Raw genomic sequence first — 17500 nt, forward strand, 5'->3', positions numbered from 1 at the left:
CCTGTATACTGAAGGATAAGTGAGGAAGTAAGGCTCAATTTTCCTAGGAAATGTTTTCGACGGTGAATAAATTCAAAATCAAAAGTAAACAAACAAACAAAAACAATAACCACAACAAAACTGAGTTATGCGCCAACTCTGAGCGTGTCATCGCCAAACATAACTGACCGCTTCTCTGAGTCTCGCAATAAGCAGGGCCCAAGGAATTGTTCCTCGATTACCGCAAGAAACAGCGCTTGGAGGCGATCTATCTACAAAATAATAAACCTTTGTACTCTATCACTCTGCAGTGAGACGACAACAAAACAATTTCTAACTAAGTAACAGTGACAAAAAGTACAATTGTGTAGGACGGGGGCAAGGAAAGGATTATGAACTTCCTAGCAGTCGGACATAGCAAAATTAAAGTAAAACAAAATACAGTTTTGCTTCAGAGCAGTGTTGATAAAAAGAAGATGCCGTCGAATGACATTTCCTTCCATCAAAATCTCGCATGACGTAACTACATACCAATGCATGAAGCGTTAGAAACTAATTAACCCCTAGAGCGCAATGCACTGCAACAACGTGAAAAATTAGATATAGAAACAGGTGAGTCACTCATGTCATGTGTGTTAATCAATGAGCAAACGAAAACTACGAAACGTACTACCAAAAGTAATAATTAACACGGGGGAAAATATGAGAGTTGATTCCCGGCCAGAAAGGAGGAATCATAAACAATATATGAATAACGTTAACTTGAGATCTTACAAGCGAGAACTGCTACCAAGGGCGCCTTTTGTATCGAAAACTTTCATCTGTAATGCTGTGCGCAGTCGAAGTTAGAAACACCGATTGTCACATCTTTGTTCGTGACTGCGCAGTTAATTGTAATGTACTACACCGTACGTGAAAAGTAAAGACTACCCTTGCTCAGTATCAGTGCTGACTTGGTGCACAATAAACAACTCTACTAAGAAAATGAAGGGACGTGCCGAGATAGAAGTCTTCTCCTAAACTAAAGATTGGATATCAGAACCACCAATATTCGCTTTTTAATTTCTCTCAGGCCGCCATTTTAACTTTAAGACGTCACCCGGTTCTGCTTTGGGCTAGAGACAAAAAAAGCGCATGACAATAGCAAGTACCGTATCGGACGACGTAAAATCCAAAATGCCGGTGCGAGGAAAAATTCAGAACAAACACAGACGATTTTAAATTTCAGTTTTTTCCTGATTGATAACATTTTTTATATCCAATATTTTAGGGTAATGTTTTGTGGGAGTTGAGGTTCCTTGGCTATGGTTTAGTATGTCTTATGTGCTGGTTGAAAAGAGAGTACTGGTGAAAGTCGTTGCCATTGTGGCACAGAAACAAAAAAAAATTGTAAGGTCTTATCAAACCTGGGCACCAAAAACCATGTCAGTAATCGGGCCTGTGAACAAGAAGTTAAATTTGAAACGAGTTTGCAAAAGAAGGAAAAAGCAGTATTTATTAATATTCTATCATTGGAAATCACACTTATTTGAGACCGTCTTCGACTAAAAAAAACCTGAAGTTTGTCAGAGTGGCTGGAAATAAGGTAGAGACTAGTGCAGAGTACATCTTACACTTCATTAACGAAAACGTTACGTCTGTCGCATATGATGCGTCGATAACAGATGTTATACACCCTGTGATACCAATGACAGAAAAACCAGGAGCAACACCTGTACGAATAACACACCCGGTAGCACCGATAAGAAACCCTACATAGTGTTTGACGTCTTCGACGTTCCTTTCCTGCGGAAAAAAAACGGGGGAAAGTTCAGTTATGCGTTCAGTTTCATGTTATAAGAGTGTTCTGTATTTCTTCAGAAACTGTTTTTCTTTGGAAACTAAAGTGCCTACGGGCTTGGTGCGAACATTAATTTGTTTAGTCAGACGACATGAATTTTGGGAAAGTAATCTTTCTCCCGCTGCTTCAGATCTCTGAGCGCAAACAATTGTCATATGGGTTGAAACGCTGTTTGGGAAAATTATTGTGTGATTTTTGTTAGCTTTAACGAAGGAGGAGAATATTCTTTGTTAAGTGTTGACGATGAGCCGTGCACTGTCACGCTATGTCTGAGTCTTCCCGAATTACATAGCATGACTCTGATTTTATCGATCTGTTTGTCGAACCATGGCATATTCAGCCCCATAATGCACAGCAGACTTGAAAGATCCGCATACGGCAAGCAAATTCAGCCAATCACGGAAAGCGTTCTTTCCGAAAGCGTATAACGAAAACACTTATCTCACCACTGTTTTGTATCTTTGTTGCTTCCATCGAATCCAGCGTCTTTTTGGCGTAAAATATCGGGAAATCCGCGCAGAACTTGTCCAAAGATGGGCTGAGTATGGAACTTCGACTAGATGCATCTACCATTTTACCCACGGTCCACTTGCTCAGCGTTATTGTCTCGTCGCTGTCATTTCCCTGTAAGATTTAGAACAGCTCAAGTTAGTTCTCAACGGTGCGTGTTACGGTGTAAGGCATTGCCGGGTGAGGGCGCTGTATAAATCAACGATAACAGGATAACAGGAATTAGAAGTGGCACGTTCGCCATGCGGCTCTTCCGCGTGTCCACTGTTCTGGATCGAAGTAATTGGAATTTGGAATTGCTGGTTTCTGAAAAGGGAGCCAAAAACGGAGAACTCAGAGAAAATCTCTCGGAGCAGGGCTGAAAACCAACAACAAATTCGACTCACATCGATAATCAATAGAATCGAATTCGGGTTGTAGTATGGAAATACGCGTCCGTCCTGGTTCCGACCGACCGACGGCTTTCATTACCTGTTTTCAAGTATTCTGCGATGAAAATATTAAAGTTCTTAACGTTATCGGTGTTTCCGATAAATTAGATGTTTTAGCCTTTCCACTCGGATTTTTCAAAATAAGCTTTATTGTCTGACCCCGTATCTCCAAAAATAATGCATTTTCTAATTAGAGGTGCTTTTAGCTGAGCCAAACACAAGTGTTTGAAAAACAAGCGCAAGACATGAAACGAATCATATCCTACTTGTACTAAACACCATTCATTTTGCAAACAGCTTGCATATATTCACCTGATTCTGATCAAGATCACTTATCAGTTTTCCTGGCTCAGGTAGGTCTTTTGCAAGAGGCACGAGATAACACACCATTTCTTCCGGTAGCTTGATCAAGGACAGATTCTGTGGGAATGAAAAACAACAGTTTTGAAACAGATGAGTCAACAACTTGAGTGCAGTAAACCAGACATTGTCGGTGTGGCTTCAGGAGCTCGCTCCCATCCGTCCAAAAAGCCAAATACGCTATTTACTCCATAGCTTAGACGTGTTTAAAAGCGAGGTAAAGTTGTCTTAATTAAAACACTAGTTCACTTAGTTTTTTGGAGAGTTCTTGGAGATTCTGAAATCTTCCCGGCCACGTATTAAAATTTCTATAGATTAGAACGATTTTCAATTGACTGTAGTAAAACCAAAAGCAAAGTAATTACTGTGACGAATCAGAGCAGATGAAACTGAGAAACGCAATGAACTCAGCAAATACGTGAAGCCGGCGCCAAGCAAAGCAAAATGCGTTCAAGCAAGTCATGATTGGTTCTGGTTTTGCTGCTCTGATTGGTTAAGAGAGTTGGTGGACATTTTTGAGCCAGTCGCAAAGTGTAGGCCCGGAATTCCAAACCAAGACAATTACGACATTACTTTCGACACTTATTGAAAACGGCTCTATAAGACACCACAAAAAATTACAAAGTTGAGGTTCATTGGGTTTGAGGTTAATAATTAAAAGATGGGAACCTAAACGCAACGCTACAACCTAGAGCTCTCTTGTATCAGGGACAGTCTGTTTTGGTAAGTGTACCCCTTATTTTTCCTCAGCTTAGCCTTCCCAAAATCCTTTCCTAATCCAGCCAAATTTAACGGACTGCCCTCTTAAAAGGTGTGATCAGCAAAGGTTGCTTTTTTTGGTAAGTTTAAGTAAATTTTGTTTTGTCCAGGACTTGAACATGCCAAGTTCTTTTTTAGATCTCTTCTGCGCTATTCTAAGTTAACATGGCTCGATTGAGTTTTTCAACATATAATTGCTTTCGGACAGCCCGAGCGGATTACGGAAATCTGCATATCAGGATGTTTTGGCAACCCAGCTGGAGTGGCTTTTTAGTTATTTCTGGGTTGCCAATACCGAATGGCAGAAGCGAGGTTAGATCTTGTCGGGTCTACTTGAATGTTCATTCAGTAACAGGAAATGTGGTAGACACGGAATGATCTGTTGAGTTTTGGCGATGGAAATACTGCAGGGAGTTTGTAAAACAACACCGCGCCGCGCGCGGTTATGGGATACGGCATTAAAATTTTTCTTCCCAGTCCTCCAAGTTACGTCACCAGATCACCTGGAAAGTTCTGCGATCATGCGATTGGAATGTGTCCCATAATGCTATGTTTTTCTAGTGTGCAACACTGCAGCGGCATGATACCATGACAACCAGTTGTTTATCAACTTTTACACGTGCGTGTGTTTTGACAAGATCGGAGGTGAAATTGACAATTTATCGAAGAAATTAGAAAATATGATTGTTTGTTCAATCGCTTTAGCAAAAGAATTCAAAGACAAGTTCAAGAAGATTAATGCCTGGTTCAAAGTAGAAGAAGTTTTCATTATTTCCCCAGCAGCTGCTCAGAAGAAGTTTCGTAACGTAAGAACCACGTGTGGACGCTACCGAAAGAGTGTTCCATCTGGATATGGTCGAGACGCCGTCCCCATTCCATGTGAATTTATAAATCTCGAATGGCTTACTGTGCATATCGAGCACAGACCAACAGTTTCCAATGTATCAGTACCATCACCTGAAAGTGAGAGTAGCTGCTCGACATCTTCCTCGCCAGTGAATGAAGACGATTCAAGTGAAAGACCCGACACTATCCAACTGCAAGAGTCATCTGAATATGACACAGATGAGAACGAAGATGGAAAAGAAGAGAATTTGGAATTTCAGAACTCTTTATGTGAGAACAATGTGGTGGCATCAACCCCGCTTTCTAAAGGAAACACCCATGCCCGCTATCAAGGCTTTCATCTGTTCTTTGATGCATGTCGAGGTGCTAGCGGAAAAAAGCACAAGCATACTGTAGAACAGCAACCACATAAATTTAGTACATGCAAAAGCACAAGATTAACAACCACCCTTTTTCTTTCTTACATGGCTATTTGGACAAATTTTAAGTAACAAGCGTGATAAACGTATAAACAACTATCTTTTGACTCACCTGTATTAGGGGTTTTGCTAAAAGCAGGCCCGCGGCCCAGCGGCCCGCGGCCCACGGCCCGCCACGGCCCAGCGGCCCGGCGGCCCGAAGGCCCAGCGGCCCACGGCCCACGGCCCGCGACGGCCCGGCGGCCCGGTAGCCCAGTCCTGATTTTCCACAGTTTTTTTGTCCAGCGTAAATCCACGCGCATGCACAGATCTGCATCGGGTTTGGGCGTGCAAAATGGACGACGGTGAGTTTGAATAGGCCATTTCCGAGTTCATGTCTACCTCCTCTTCAAGGCGAGTCTAAGTGCGAAGTTTTTCTTATGAAAATTAGTTTTCATTCATATGTAAAGTAGAACTAATTCCCATCACAAAAACTTTGCACTTAGACTCGCTTTGAAGAGAAGGCGGATATGAACTCGGAAATGGCCTATTCGTTTACCATTTTAATCATTTGAATCCTTGTTTCTGTTTGTTGTTGTAAACAGACGAAAACAACAGAGAATGACAACGTTTTTCACTTAGCAACATGCAACAAAAGAAAAGATCGAAAAGGATTAAAATGATTATTAAAATGGTAAACGAATTCAAACTCACCGTCTTTCATTTGCGCGCCCAAACCCGATGCAAAGCTGTGCATGCGCGTGGATTTACCGCTGGACAACAAAACTGTGTGGGCCTCCGGGCCACCGGGCCGTCGTGGACCGTTGGCCGCGGACCGCTGGGCCTTCGGGCCGCCGGGCCGCTGGGCCGTGGCGGGCCGTGGCGGGCCGTGGGCCGCGGGCCGCTGGGCCGCGGGCCTGCTTTTAGCAAAACCCCTGTATTAGTATGCTCGATCAAAGTCGTAGCTCATTAAATAACGTATGAAAAGCTCCATAGATTTCTCTCTCTCTCTCTCTTAAGACTTTCCGCACCCAGAAGCAACGTTTCTTCTTTGATCTAGCGGCGATTCTCCGTTTAAATAAAGACAACAGAAGCAGAATGCTAACACCTATTAAAAGCGGCGTCCATGTTGGTTGACTGCAATCTCGTACCCAGAGTCCTCGGGCTTTTTGGCCAGCGGGTGAGCGCCCGGAGAGACTCTGGGATAATCGACTCCATTTTCCCAGAAAACGTGGGTTCCGGTCTTATTACATATGTTTGAGTTTAACCGGAAACAGAAAAGGGAAAACCGTAAACAGTAGAAATGGCGGGTTGAAAGTGTTCGAGAACAAGAATTTTAGCCTTGCACACAAAGAAACTGGAGAAATGATCATTGGCTTGCTGTAAGAGCAAGTGAAAATGAAACGCCTGACGCTTTCGGTAAGTGTATTTTAAGTGTTTCAGCGTACATTCCATTGTTCAGTATGCCATCGTGCAAGCCACACGATCGACAAATTTTTGTGGAAACGACACAAAATTCCTCTTCTACTACGATTTGATGTTTCCGTAATTCTGAATGGCTTTTACAAGACTTTATTCCACGGATTTCTCCTCAAAGAGACTGAATAATGTGTTCCCACGGTACTTTTGCAACAGCAACAGTAATCACTTTTTAGCAACGTGGGAAAATTCCCGTACGGTATAAGACATAATTCAAACCTCGTGGTTTTTTATTTCTGTGATTTATATATTTCTGAGGTAGAAAAACAAAAACAGCACTGAAACTAGTTTTAGATTTTGAATCTCCCTTCAAATTCTGGGTTTTCCGAATTACTTACCGACTTCCTGTCGGACTGCCATTGTTACGCAAGCGGCCAATCAAAAATATAGTTCAAGTCGATTATCCCAGAGTCTCTCCGGGCGCTCACCCGCTGACCAAGAAGCCCGAGGACTCTGGGAACGAGATTGGGTTGACTGGAGTTACATTGTATTGCCGCTGAATGGTAAATCGCGGACTCGGTTATCACTGATCGCTGCGATCGGCTGCGACCATATGTGAACATGCGATTCGCGATATTCGCTTGAGCGATCGTGCGATCACCTGCGATCGCCCGCTATCGTTTGCGATTGTATGTAAACCAGGCTTAAAGGGGCTAGGTCACGCAATTTTAGGCAATTTCAGCACTGATCGAATGGTCATAGAATTAACTAAAATATCAAAATAACTGTTTAAAACTAACAAAACTCTAACAAAACACAGGGAAGCCAAGAAGTGCCATGTATGGACAAAACTGGAGAGGATTGAAATGGATTGAATTTGGGTAAATTTGAAAAACCTCGGCCCACTTTTTTTCAAATTTATATCAGTCTATATCAAAATGTCATTTACACAGCTGGAAAATCAATCTCAGTTGTTACGTGGCCGTGATTTTGCAAATGAAAGAGGCTTGTTCTGTCAATTTGACGTTTAGAGCTCATAATTAACAAAATTAAACAAAATTACCTAAAATAGCGTGACCTAGCCCCTTTAAGTAAAAGAACCAGTGACGTCATTGTGTTGTCATGGTAATCCCGATTGCAATAACATTCACTTCATCTTAAACTTTGATCTTCCACTATTAAACGTGTGACTGTCCAGCCCTTGGAATTTTTTAAAAAGAGCTGCAATTTGTGTTCAAACCTAGAAGGTATCACCACTCAAAAATTCAATCGAGCCACCTTAACAGATTTACTTGTTTGTAGTCACAGGCTTACCAGCTTGAAATCGTGCATAACATTGCTGTGCTCCACGTTGTTATGTGCCGGAACTTTAAACACCTCTGTCTGACTCTCCGTGTCGACCTCGATCGTCTCGTTGTACTGTTCGCCAGTCTCAGTGATCCTAACGTTGTACTCCGCGACCTGAGACATAAAGTGAATATCATAACATTAGTTATTCTCGCATTTCGATTGGTTCTTTCCTATGATCCATTAGAGGAAAGACGCACTGTTGACGTCACCATCAGCTTTTATGCGAATAAAGTTTAATTCTTTATCATATAAAACGAATAGATTCCATGTTGCCGTGTGTCTGTTCAGTAATCGATCACGGCAGAAGACGTCAAAATGTGGTAAGAACATCAGTGACACGCTCGGCTATCGCCTTTTTTGTTCTTACCACATTTTGACGTTTTCTGTGATCTATTACTGAATAGATGCACGGCAACATGGAATCTATTTCTTAAACAGACCATGACTTCACTCGTCAGAACAAGAATATTTAAATTACATCAATTGAGCGCAAATAACCAGCAACTGGAGTTATCCAAATACAGATAATCAAATAGCAGACATAGCGTGCAAAATAACTGCTTTCTTTGCTGTTAAAAATGAAATAGAACAAAAAAGGATTTATTGACGATCCAGTCAATAAATTAATCAGCGAATCAATTTGATCAAACTATTAATCAGCCGGCCGTTCAGTCTCTCAGTCGATATTTTTCTCCTCTTGAATCATTGTTAGTGCTTTACCAACAAAACTTTCCCCCATTGTTTTCTGTTTAGCTCTCTTCCTGGTATCTAACTTTGCCAGCGAGATTTTTTTCTGCCGGATTTTAAATCTTTTAAATCTTTTAAATTTGAAGCTAACGGTTGTTCCGATCATGAATTGAACAATTTGCGTGCAACATGCAGTAAAATAACAGAAATAAACTCACCCTTTTAGAGGGAGAATTTTCATTTGCACGTGCCACGTTTGCAGAAGCAAAAACCCAGAGAAATATGAGTGCCACTTGGCACTTGACAAGGGTCCGTTTCTGTAGAAAAAGAAAAGAAACGTTACATTCAGCATCGTTTCTAAAAAGGATCCAAATATTTTTACACCTTGCCAGGAAAAGCATATAGGACTCGAAATACTATTAATCGTTCCACACTGAAATCACTTAGCTGATTAACGGTGCCTAAAGAGTATTTTAAATTTGAAACTGTAAAACGTTTACTGGTGACACACCTTCGAATTTTGATGGCATGAGACAAGTGCATTTTCGGAATTATTTAAAACCCCTTTAGTCTTAATTAGAAATAGAGAGGAGGTTTCCTCTTTGCAAGTCGCAACTAGGAAATAAAACTGACGAAAAATACTCCGTCAAAAAGAGATAAAACACTGAAACTAATTCAAAAAGCTAATGTAAGTGTCCTATGGAGCCGAGGCCTGGCTTCCAGTTTAAATTGAAAAACGTTGATAAAGAACTGTGTACTTACGTCCACCATTTTTAAGTTCTCTGTAACTTCTCAGCTGCGTGTTTGATTTCGTCTGCTTGATACTTGCTTCTCTCCTTTCAGATAGCTCCTCTCAAAGCCAACTTGATGCAAAATGATGACCGATCGCGGATTTTTATGTGCTCAGCCTCGCTCGAACTAGTTCCTGGAATTTGATGAATTTTTAAAATTGTTTCCCTTTCAGCTTGCACGTGAGCGTAATGCTCGAAGAGGGTAAATTCTATTATTACTTTTTCTAAGCTTCCACTTTCAAATAATTAATCCTTTTGTAACACCGGTCTCATCAATCATTGACCACAGTTAATAATTTACATACGGTGAGTTGTGAAAACGTTCGTTTTACGAACAAGCGTTAATTCCTAACCAACATCCAACATCCTTTTATGGATAAAAGGGGGAAATAAATTCATTTTTTAAAGTACGTAATAATTTGTTCCGTAGGAATTTTTAAATAGTAGAATTTCTTACTGGAAAAGGACGTTTTAAAAATCAATTTGGAACGAATTAATTTTCAAAGACACATCGTTTCGGTGAAAGGCGAACGCTCATATGGGAATGAAAATTTAACTGTTTTAATTTTGTTCGAGAAGCACAGTTTTTCTTTGTCCATTCTTTTCGTCATAGGGCAGGGGCTTTGCATTGACATTTCAGTGAAAAAAAATTCGAGTGCGCGACATTACACATGAATCCCAGAGAACAATTAATTTCTCAATATTTGACATTTTGATCTTCTGTCTGAGTTATTAGGCATTTTAGACTGACTAAAAGGTGAAGTTAGATCTATGAATCCGTGACTTTTGGTCAAATAGTCACTGACTTGATTCCTGATTTTTAATTTCGGTTTATTGGAGTTAATAACTAACAAAACGTGCGTAAGCTGCTGTGGTGAAGTAAGAAGTTATCCTTCACTTTGCTTTGGACTGTTTGCTGCGTAACTTGGATATAACTGGATTTACAAAATTCTCAGGATTACAAACGCCGGACGAAATATTAGAAGCAAAGAATAAATTGCTTTCGAGCGCGGAATAAATTACTTTTAAGTCAAAATTCCTGGCTTAAAGGGATGTTGTTTTCTAAAAATACGAAATCCGGCCTTGCTGAAACATTAAAGTAAACGATGCAGTGGCCAAGCCGCTCAGCACTGGCTACGTGCATTTCTTTTGAGTTCTGATTAGTTCATTGCGTTTCTATCTGTACAGTTATTTCCTGGATGTCTCGATAAACATTAACAGAATGCAGGCAATTTAATAATTAACATACAATATAATACAATTTAAAAAAGAAAAGTCCGAGAATTCACGTACAAACATTGTTTCCCTTTCAGCTTGCACGGGAGCGTAATGCTCGAAGAAGGTAAATGCTAATATTACTTTTTTCTAAGCTTCCACTTTTAAATAATTAACCCTGTTGTAACACCGGTTTCATCAATCATTGACCCCAGTAATGGATCTTTTTACCGAAACGACGGCCATCTTGGATTCTATTGTTCTGCGAAATATCTTATGGGATGCCCATTGGGCAAATTGATCCCTGTTGTGGGGGATAAATTCGGTTTTCCTTTGAAAAATTGCAAGCCAGATTGATTTTTACTTCCTTTGTATCACACCATAATTAATTTCGTATTTCTAACCTAATAACCGTAATTGTTTAATGACAGACTCTTCAATTGTAAAACAGCTTTTGTCGAAAATTAGCTTGTTCGCGTATTTTCGGTGGCAAGCGATGTAAGAAGGAAATTGCCAAACAGTAGCTCTGAACGAAGACATGTGCATGGAAGAAAATAATTCACTTTGCTGCATGATTGGTTCTTGCGTCAAAGTACAAAAAGTAGCCGTTCGCGCCTTCTAATGTGACGACAACACAATTTTGAAGTGGACTCCTAGGCTCTGTGGCATTGAGCCAGTCTTGGCTTTATTTTTTAGTTAAAGTTCCTTTTACGTTGCTAAGTTAGCATATCATGAACAGCAATTTTAGGTGCTCTGTCAGCATAATGAAGAGCCGACAGAATGGAATCAGTTCACTTTTTTCAATGTATATCGGACTGACCATTCAAAGGTCTTGCATTATACACGTATACGTATACTGAACGAGAAATAACATAATGTTAAATTTTCTGGAAATGCGAAGTCCATACATTAGCACTTTGAAATCATTCTCTAAGTGTTAGAAAATATCCCTGGTTTCGTAGAGTCAATTTCAAAATTGTGTTGTCGTGACATTAGAAGGCGTGCGTTTTCGAATAAAAACTTTATACCAAGGTGCTCGAACAGGCTACTTTTTGTACTTTGACGCAAGAACCAATCATGCAGCAAAAGTCGATTATTTTCTTCCATGCACATGTCTCCGTTCAGAGCTACTGTTTGGCAATTTCCTTCTTACATCGCTTGCCACCGAAAATACGCGAACAAGTTAATTTTCGACAAAAGGTGTTTTACAATTGAAGAGTCTGAATTACGGTTAGTAGGTTAGAAATACGAAGCGCGGTTATTATGTTTTCCTTGGTGCCCTCCAAAGTTTATTTTCTACCGATGGAAGAGAAATATTCCAGTGGCTTACTGAAGAAACAATTTTCAATTTACATGTTGCAAGAGGCTCATTCATTGTACAAAGAATTTCTTTCGGCTTTGGGCGGCTGAATGGGGCTACACAGCCTTATTTAACGGCATGGTGCCCTAACGTTTCCTTTCTTGAATATTACGGAGTGGCTTCAGCTATTCAGTGTGCTTTTAAGACATTAAAATTGAGGCTGCCAGACGACCCAAACCCAAAAAATGTATTGGCACTGCTAAATTCTTCCAAAGAGCCGAGCCAACTGGCATACAAGATCTACAGAGATAAGAAATGTACCTGCCCTGAGAAAAGCCAAGCGAAATGGCTTAGGGACTGTGAATCTGAAGATATTTATTACCTAGGAAATGTACATTAAGCACAAAACTCAGGAACTTTCAGTTTTTAATTAAGTTTCTTCACAGAAGAATTGCCACAAATTCCTTTTTATTTAAAATTAAGTTCTCTGACATAGATTTATGTAGCTTCTGTCAAAATGCTCAGGAAACCCTATTTCACTTGTTCTGGGATTGTCCTGTTACAAATGTTTTTCTGGAAAAACATACAAAATTTCCTGATTTCAGTTAACCTGATTCAAACCTCTCACGTTCTAAGGAAAACAAATAAATTAAAAAAAAAAATGGTTGTACGTGAAATCTCGGACTTTTCTTTTTAAATTGTATTAATTTGTATGTTAATTATTAATTTGGCTGCATTCTGTTAATGTTTATCGAGACGACATCCAGGAAATAACTGTACAGATAGAAACGCAATAAACCAATCAGATCTCAAAAGAAATGCACGTAGCCAGTGCTGAGCGGCTTGGTCAATGCATCGTTTACTTTAATGTTTCACCGAGGCCGGATTTCGTATTTTTAGAGAATAACATCCCTTTAAGCCAGGAAACAGTCCGAAACAAAGTGAAGGATCACTTCTTAAAATTACTTCACCTCAACACGGCTGCTTACGCACGTTTTGTTAGTCATTAACTCCAATGAACCGAAATTAAAAATCACGAATAAACTCAGTGACTATTTGACCAAAAGTCACGGATTCATAGATCGAACATCATCTTTTAGTCAGTCTAAAATGCTTAATAACTCAGACAGAAAATCAAAATATGAAATATTGAGAAATCAATAGCTCTCTGGGATTCATTCATTCCTTATGTGTTAAGTGGCGCACTCGAATTTTTTCCACTGGACTGCCAATACAACGCTCCTCCCCAAAGACGAAAAGAATGGAACAAAGTTAAAGCAGTTAAATTTTCATTCCCAGACGAGCGTTCGGTTTCTTACTTTCCAGTAAGAAATTCGACTATTTAAAATTCCTACGGAACAAATAATTACTTTTAAAAATGAATTTATTTCCCCTTGTATCCATAAAAGGATGTTGGATGTTGGTTAGGAATTAACGCTTGTTCGTAAAACGAACGATTTCACAACTCACCGTATGTAAATTATTAACTTAATAGACCTTAAAGTTTTTACTGATACGGCGGCCATCTTGAATTCTATTGTTCTGAAAGAGGTATTTTGGGATGTCCAGGGGGCAAATTCGCACACAACGTACGTATAAATTTGGTATTGGTTCAACAATTTTCCTGTGTCTCAGATTAATTATCGTGTAATACAAAGGAAATAAAAATCAATCTGGCTTGCAATTTTTCAAGGGAAAACCGAATTTGTCCCCCACAACAGGCATCAATTTGCCCAATGGGCATCCCATAATATATTTCGCAGAACAATAGAATCCAAGATGGCCGTCGTTTCGGTAAAAAGATCCATTAGTGTGGTCAATGATTCATGAAACCGGTGTTACAACAGGGTTAATTATTTGAAGTGGAAGCTTAGAAAACTAATATTAGCATTCAATTTACCTTCTTCGAGCATTACGCTCCCGTGCAAGCTGAAAGGGAAACAATGTTTGTACGTAAATTCTCGGACTTTTCCTTTTAAATTGTATTAATTTGTATGTTAATTATTAATTTGGCTGCACTCTGTTAATGTTTATCGAGACATCAGGAAATAACTGTACAGATAAAAACGCAATGAACCAATCAGATCTCAAAAGAAATGCACGTAGCAAGTGCTGAGCGGCTTGGCCAATGCATCGTTTACTTTAATGTTTCACCAAGGCCGGATTTCGTATTTTTAGAAAACAACATCCCTTTAAGCCAGGAATTTTGACTTAAAAGTAATTTATTCTGCGCTCGAAAGCAATTTATTCTTTGCTTCTAATACTTCGTCCGGCGTTTGTAATCCTGAGAATTTTGTAAATCCAGTTATATCCAAGTTACGCAGTAAACAGTCCGAAGCAAAGTGAAGGATAACTTCTTAAAATTACTTCACTTCACCACGGCTGCTTACGCACGTTTTGTTAGTCATTAACTCCAATGAACCGATATTAAAAATCAGGAATCAAGTAAGTGACTATTTGACCAAAAGTCACGGATTCATAAATCTAACTTCACCTTTTAGTCAGTGTAAAATGCCTAATAACTCAGACAGAAGATCAAAATGTCAAATATTGAGAAATTAAATGTTCTCTGGGATTCATGTGTAATGTCGCGCACTTGAATTTTTTTTTCACTGAACTGTCAATGCAAAGCCCCTGCCCTATGACGAAAAGAATGGACAAAGAAAAACTATAAAAGGATGTTGGATGTTGGTTAGGAATTAACGCTTGTTCGTAAAACGAACGATTTTACAACTCACCGTATGTAAATTATTAACTGTGGTCAATGATTGATGAAACCGGTGTTACAACAGGGTTAATTATTTGAAAGTGGAAGCTTAGAAAAAGTAATATTAGAATTTACCCTCTTCGAGCATTACGCTCACGTGCAAGCTGAAAGGGAAACAATTTTAAAAATTCATCAAATTCCAGGAACTAGTTCGAGCGAGGCTGAGCACATAAAAATCCGCGATCGGTCAGCATTTTGCATTGGCTTTGAGAGGAGCTATCTGAAAGAAGAGAAGCAAGTAACAAGCAGACGAAATCAAACACGCAGCTGAGAAGTTACAGAGAACTTAAAAATGGTGGACGTAAGTACACAGTTCTTTATCAAAGTTTTTTAATTTAAACTGGAAGCCAGGCCTCCATAGGACACTTACATTAGCTTTTTGAATTAGTTTCAGTGTTTTATCTCTTTTTGACGGAGTATTTCTCGTCAGTTAAATTTCCTAGTTGCGACTTGCAAAGAGGAAACCTCCTCTCTATTTCTAAGACTAAAGGGTTTTAAATAATTCCGAAAATGCACTTGTCTCATGCCATCAAAATCCGAAGGTGTGTCACCAGTAAATGTTTTACAGTTTCAAATTTAAAATACTCTTTAGGCACCGTTAATCAGCTAAGTGATTTCAGTGTGGAACGATTAATAGTATTTCGAGTCCTATATGCTTTTCCTGGCAAGGTGTAAAAACATTTGGATCCTTTTAAGAAACGATGCTGAATGTAACATTTGTTTTCTTTTTCTACAGAAACGGACCCTTGTCAAGTGCCAAGTGGCACTCATATTTCTCTGGGTTTTTGCTTCTGCAAACGTGGCACGTGCAAATGAAAATTCTCCCTCTAAAAAGGTGAGTTTATTTCTGTTATTTTACTGCATGTTGCACGCAAATTGTTCAATTCATGATCGGAACAACCATTAGCTTCAAATTTAAAAGATTTAAAAGATTTAAAATCCGGCAGAAAAAAATCTCGCTGGCAAAGTTAGATACCAGGAAGAGAGCTAAACAGAAAACAATGGGGGAAAAGTTTTGTTGGTTAAGCACTAAGAGCATTAAGCATTCAAGAGGAGAAAAATATCGACTGACAGACTGAACGGTTGGCTGATTAATAGTTTGATCAAATTGATTCGTTGATTAATTTATTGACTGGATCGTCGATAGATGCTTTTTTGTTCTATTTCACTTTTAACAGCAAAGAAAGCAGTTATTTTGGACGCTATGTCTGCTCTTTGGTTATCTGTATTTGGATAACTCGCGTTGCTGGTTATTTGCACTCAATTGATGTAATTTAAATATTCTTGTTCTGACGAGTGAAGTCATGGACTGTTTAAGAAATAGATTCCATGTTGCCGTGCATCTATTTAAACAATAGAGTGTTTCTGTCGAGGAACTATCGGCTGATAGTTGCCCCGCGGAAATTTTATGTTCTTAAAACAAATATTTGCCCGAGAAGCGAAGCTTCGAGGGCAAATATGCTAGTTTTAAGAACATCAAATTTCCAAGGGGCAACTATCAGACCGATAGTTCCTCGACAGAAACACTCTATTGTCTTTATTGTTCACCACTAAATTTTCTTCCGTACGCCAGTTGAAAAACAGTCAAAACCCTCTTAATGCAGATCAATCAAATATTTATTCATGCGTACAGGCTGTCACAAATGTCAATAATTCGCAGCGTACATTGGCTAAAGAATAGCGTACAACTGTCAACTGTTTTTTCAGCGGCCGACTACTATCCATCTGGGTATTTTCCTCGGACGGGCACCTATGGGCTGATAGTGTCTCTCCGCGGACGAACACTATCGCGTCACGTGATCAATTTAAACCAATAAGAATCGGAGAAAATTTAGTGGTGAACTATAATAAGTAATAGTTCACAGATAACGTCAAAATGTGGTGAGAACAAAAAAGTTGCACACGAGGCGATAGCCGAGCGTGTCACTGATGTTCTTACCATATTTTGACGTCTTCTGCCGTTATCGATTACTGAACAGACACACGGCAACATGGAATCTATTCGTTTTATATAATAAAGAATTAAACTTTATTCGCATAAAAGCTGATGGTGACGGCAACAGTGCGTCTTTCCTCTAATAGATCATAGGAAAGAGCCAATCGAAATGCGAGAATAACTAATGTTATGATATTCACTTTATGTCTCAGGTCGCGGAGTACAACGTTAGGGTCACTGAGAATGGCGAACAGTACAACGAGACTATCGAGGTCGACACGAAGAATCAGACAGAGGTGTTTAAAGTTCCGGCACATAATAACGTGGAGCACAGCAATGTTATGCACGATTTCAAGCTGGTAAGCCTGTGACTACAAACAAGTAAATCTGTTAACGTGCTCAATTGAATTTTTCAGTAGTGATACCTTCTAGGTTTTGAACACAAATTGCAGCTCTTTTAAAAAAATTCCAGGAGATGGAAAGTCACACGTTTAATAGAAGAAGACCAAAGTTTAAGATGAAGTGAATGTTATTGCAATCGGAATTAACGGGACAACACAATGACGTCACTTGGTCTTTTACTAACCCTGGTTCACATATAATCGCAAACGATAACGGGCGATCGCAGGTGATCGCACGATCGCTCAACCGAAGATCGCGAATCGCATGTTTACATATGGTCGCAGCCGATCGCAGCGATCAGTGATAACCGAGTCCGCGATTTACCATTCAGCGGCAATACAATGTAACTCCAGTCAACATGGACGCCGAGGAAAACGAACTTTTCATAGGTGTTAGCATTCTGCTTCTGTTGTCTTGTCTTATGCTTGATCGAGCATACTAATACAGGTGAGTCAAAAGATAGTTGTTGACACGTTTCTTCAGGCTTGTTACTTAAAATTTGTCCAAATA

The 17500-nt window shown here is 39.5% G+C and overlaps 3 protein-coding genes across 4 annotated transcripts in view; 2 read left to right on the top strand and 1 right to left on the bottom strand.

Annotated features, from left to right (window-relative positions):
• LOC138021973 (uncharacterized) overlaps positions 1 to 9477 on the bottom strand; it is a 9967-nt gene extending 490 nt beyond the window's left edge. Inside the window, exons 1-6 of the mRNA XM_068868998.1 lie at positions 9342 to 9477; positions 8798 to 8896; positions 7857 to 8003; positions 3073 to 3180; positions 2266 to 2443; positions 1 to 1764 (exon numbers count right to left, since the gene is read on the bottom strand). The exon at positions 1 to 1764 is cut by the window's left edge and continues 490 nt beyond it. Of these exons, the coding sequence (XP_068725099.1) occupies positions 1589 to 1764; positions 2266 to 2443; positions 3073 to 3180; positions 7857 to 8003; positions 8798 to 8896; positions 9342 to 9350 (717 nt within the window). The 5' untranslated portion in view covers positions 9351 to 9477 and the 3' untranslated portion in view covers positions 1 to 1588. The remainder of the gene's footprint in view (positions 1765 to 2265; positions 2444 to 3072; positions 3181 to 7856; positions 8004 to 8797; positions 8897 to 9341) is intronic.
• LOC138021974 (uncharacterized) overlaps positions 6407 to 17500 on the top strand; it is a 23553-nt gene continuing 12459 nt past the window's right edge. The window contains exon 1 of one of the 2 annotated variants that reach the window (XM_068869001.1): positions 6407 to 6542. In XM_068869001.1, the coding sequence (XP_068725102.1) occupies positions 6522 to 6542 (21 nt within the window). In that variant the 5' untranslated portion in view covers positions 6407 to 6521. Of the gene's footprint in view, positions 6543 to 17332; positions 17438 to 17500 lie in introns of those variants that run through there. The other variant, XR_011126491.1, reaches the window with a different exon arrangement.
• LOC138018598 (uncharacterized) lies at positions 14872 to 17114 on the top strand. Its single transcript, XM_068865290.1, has 4 exons — positions 14872 to 14953; positions 15389 to 15487; positions 16801 to 16947; positions 17061 to 17114. The coding sequence occupies exons 1-4, from the start codon at positions 14945 to 14947 to the stop codon at positions 17112 to 17114; spliced, it is 309 nt and encodes a 102-aa protein (XP_068721391.1). The 5' UTR covers positions 14872 to 14944.

This window comes from Montipora capricornis, chromosome 10 (assembly GCF_036669925.1).
Source record: "Montipora capricornis isolate CH-2021 chromosome 10, ASM3666992v2, whole genome shotgun sequence".
NCBI classification, from domain to species: domain Eukaryota; kingdom Metazoa; phylum Cnidaria; class Anthozoa; order Scleractinia; family Acroporidae; genus Montipora; species Montipora capricornis.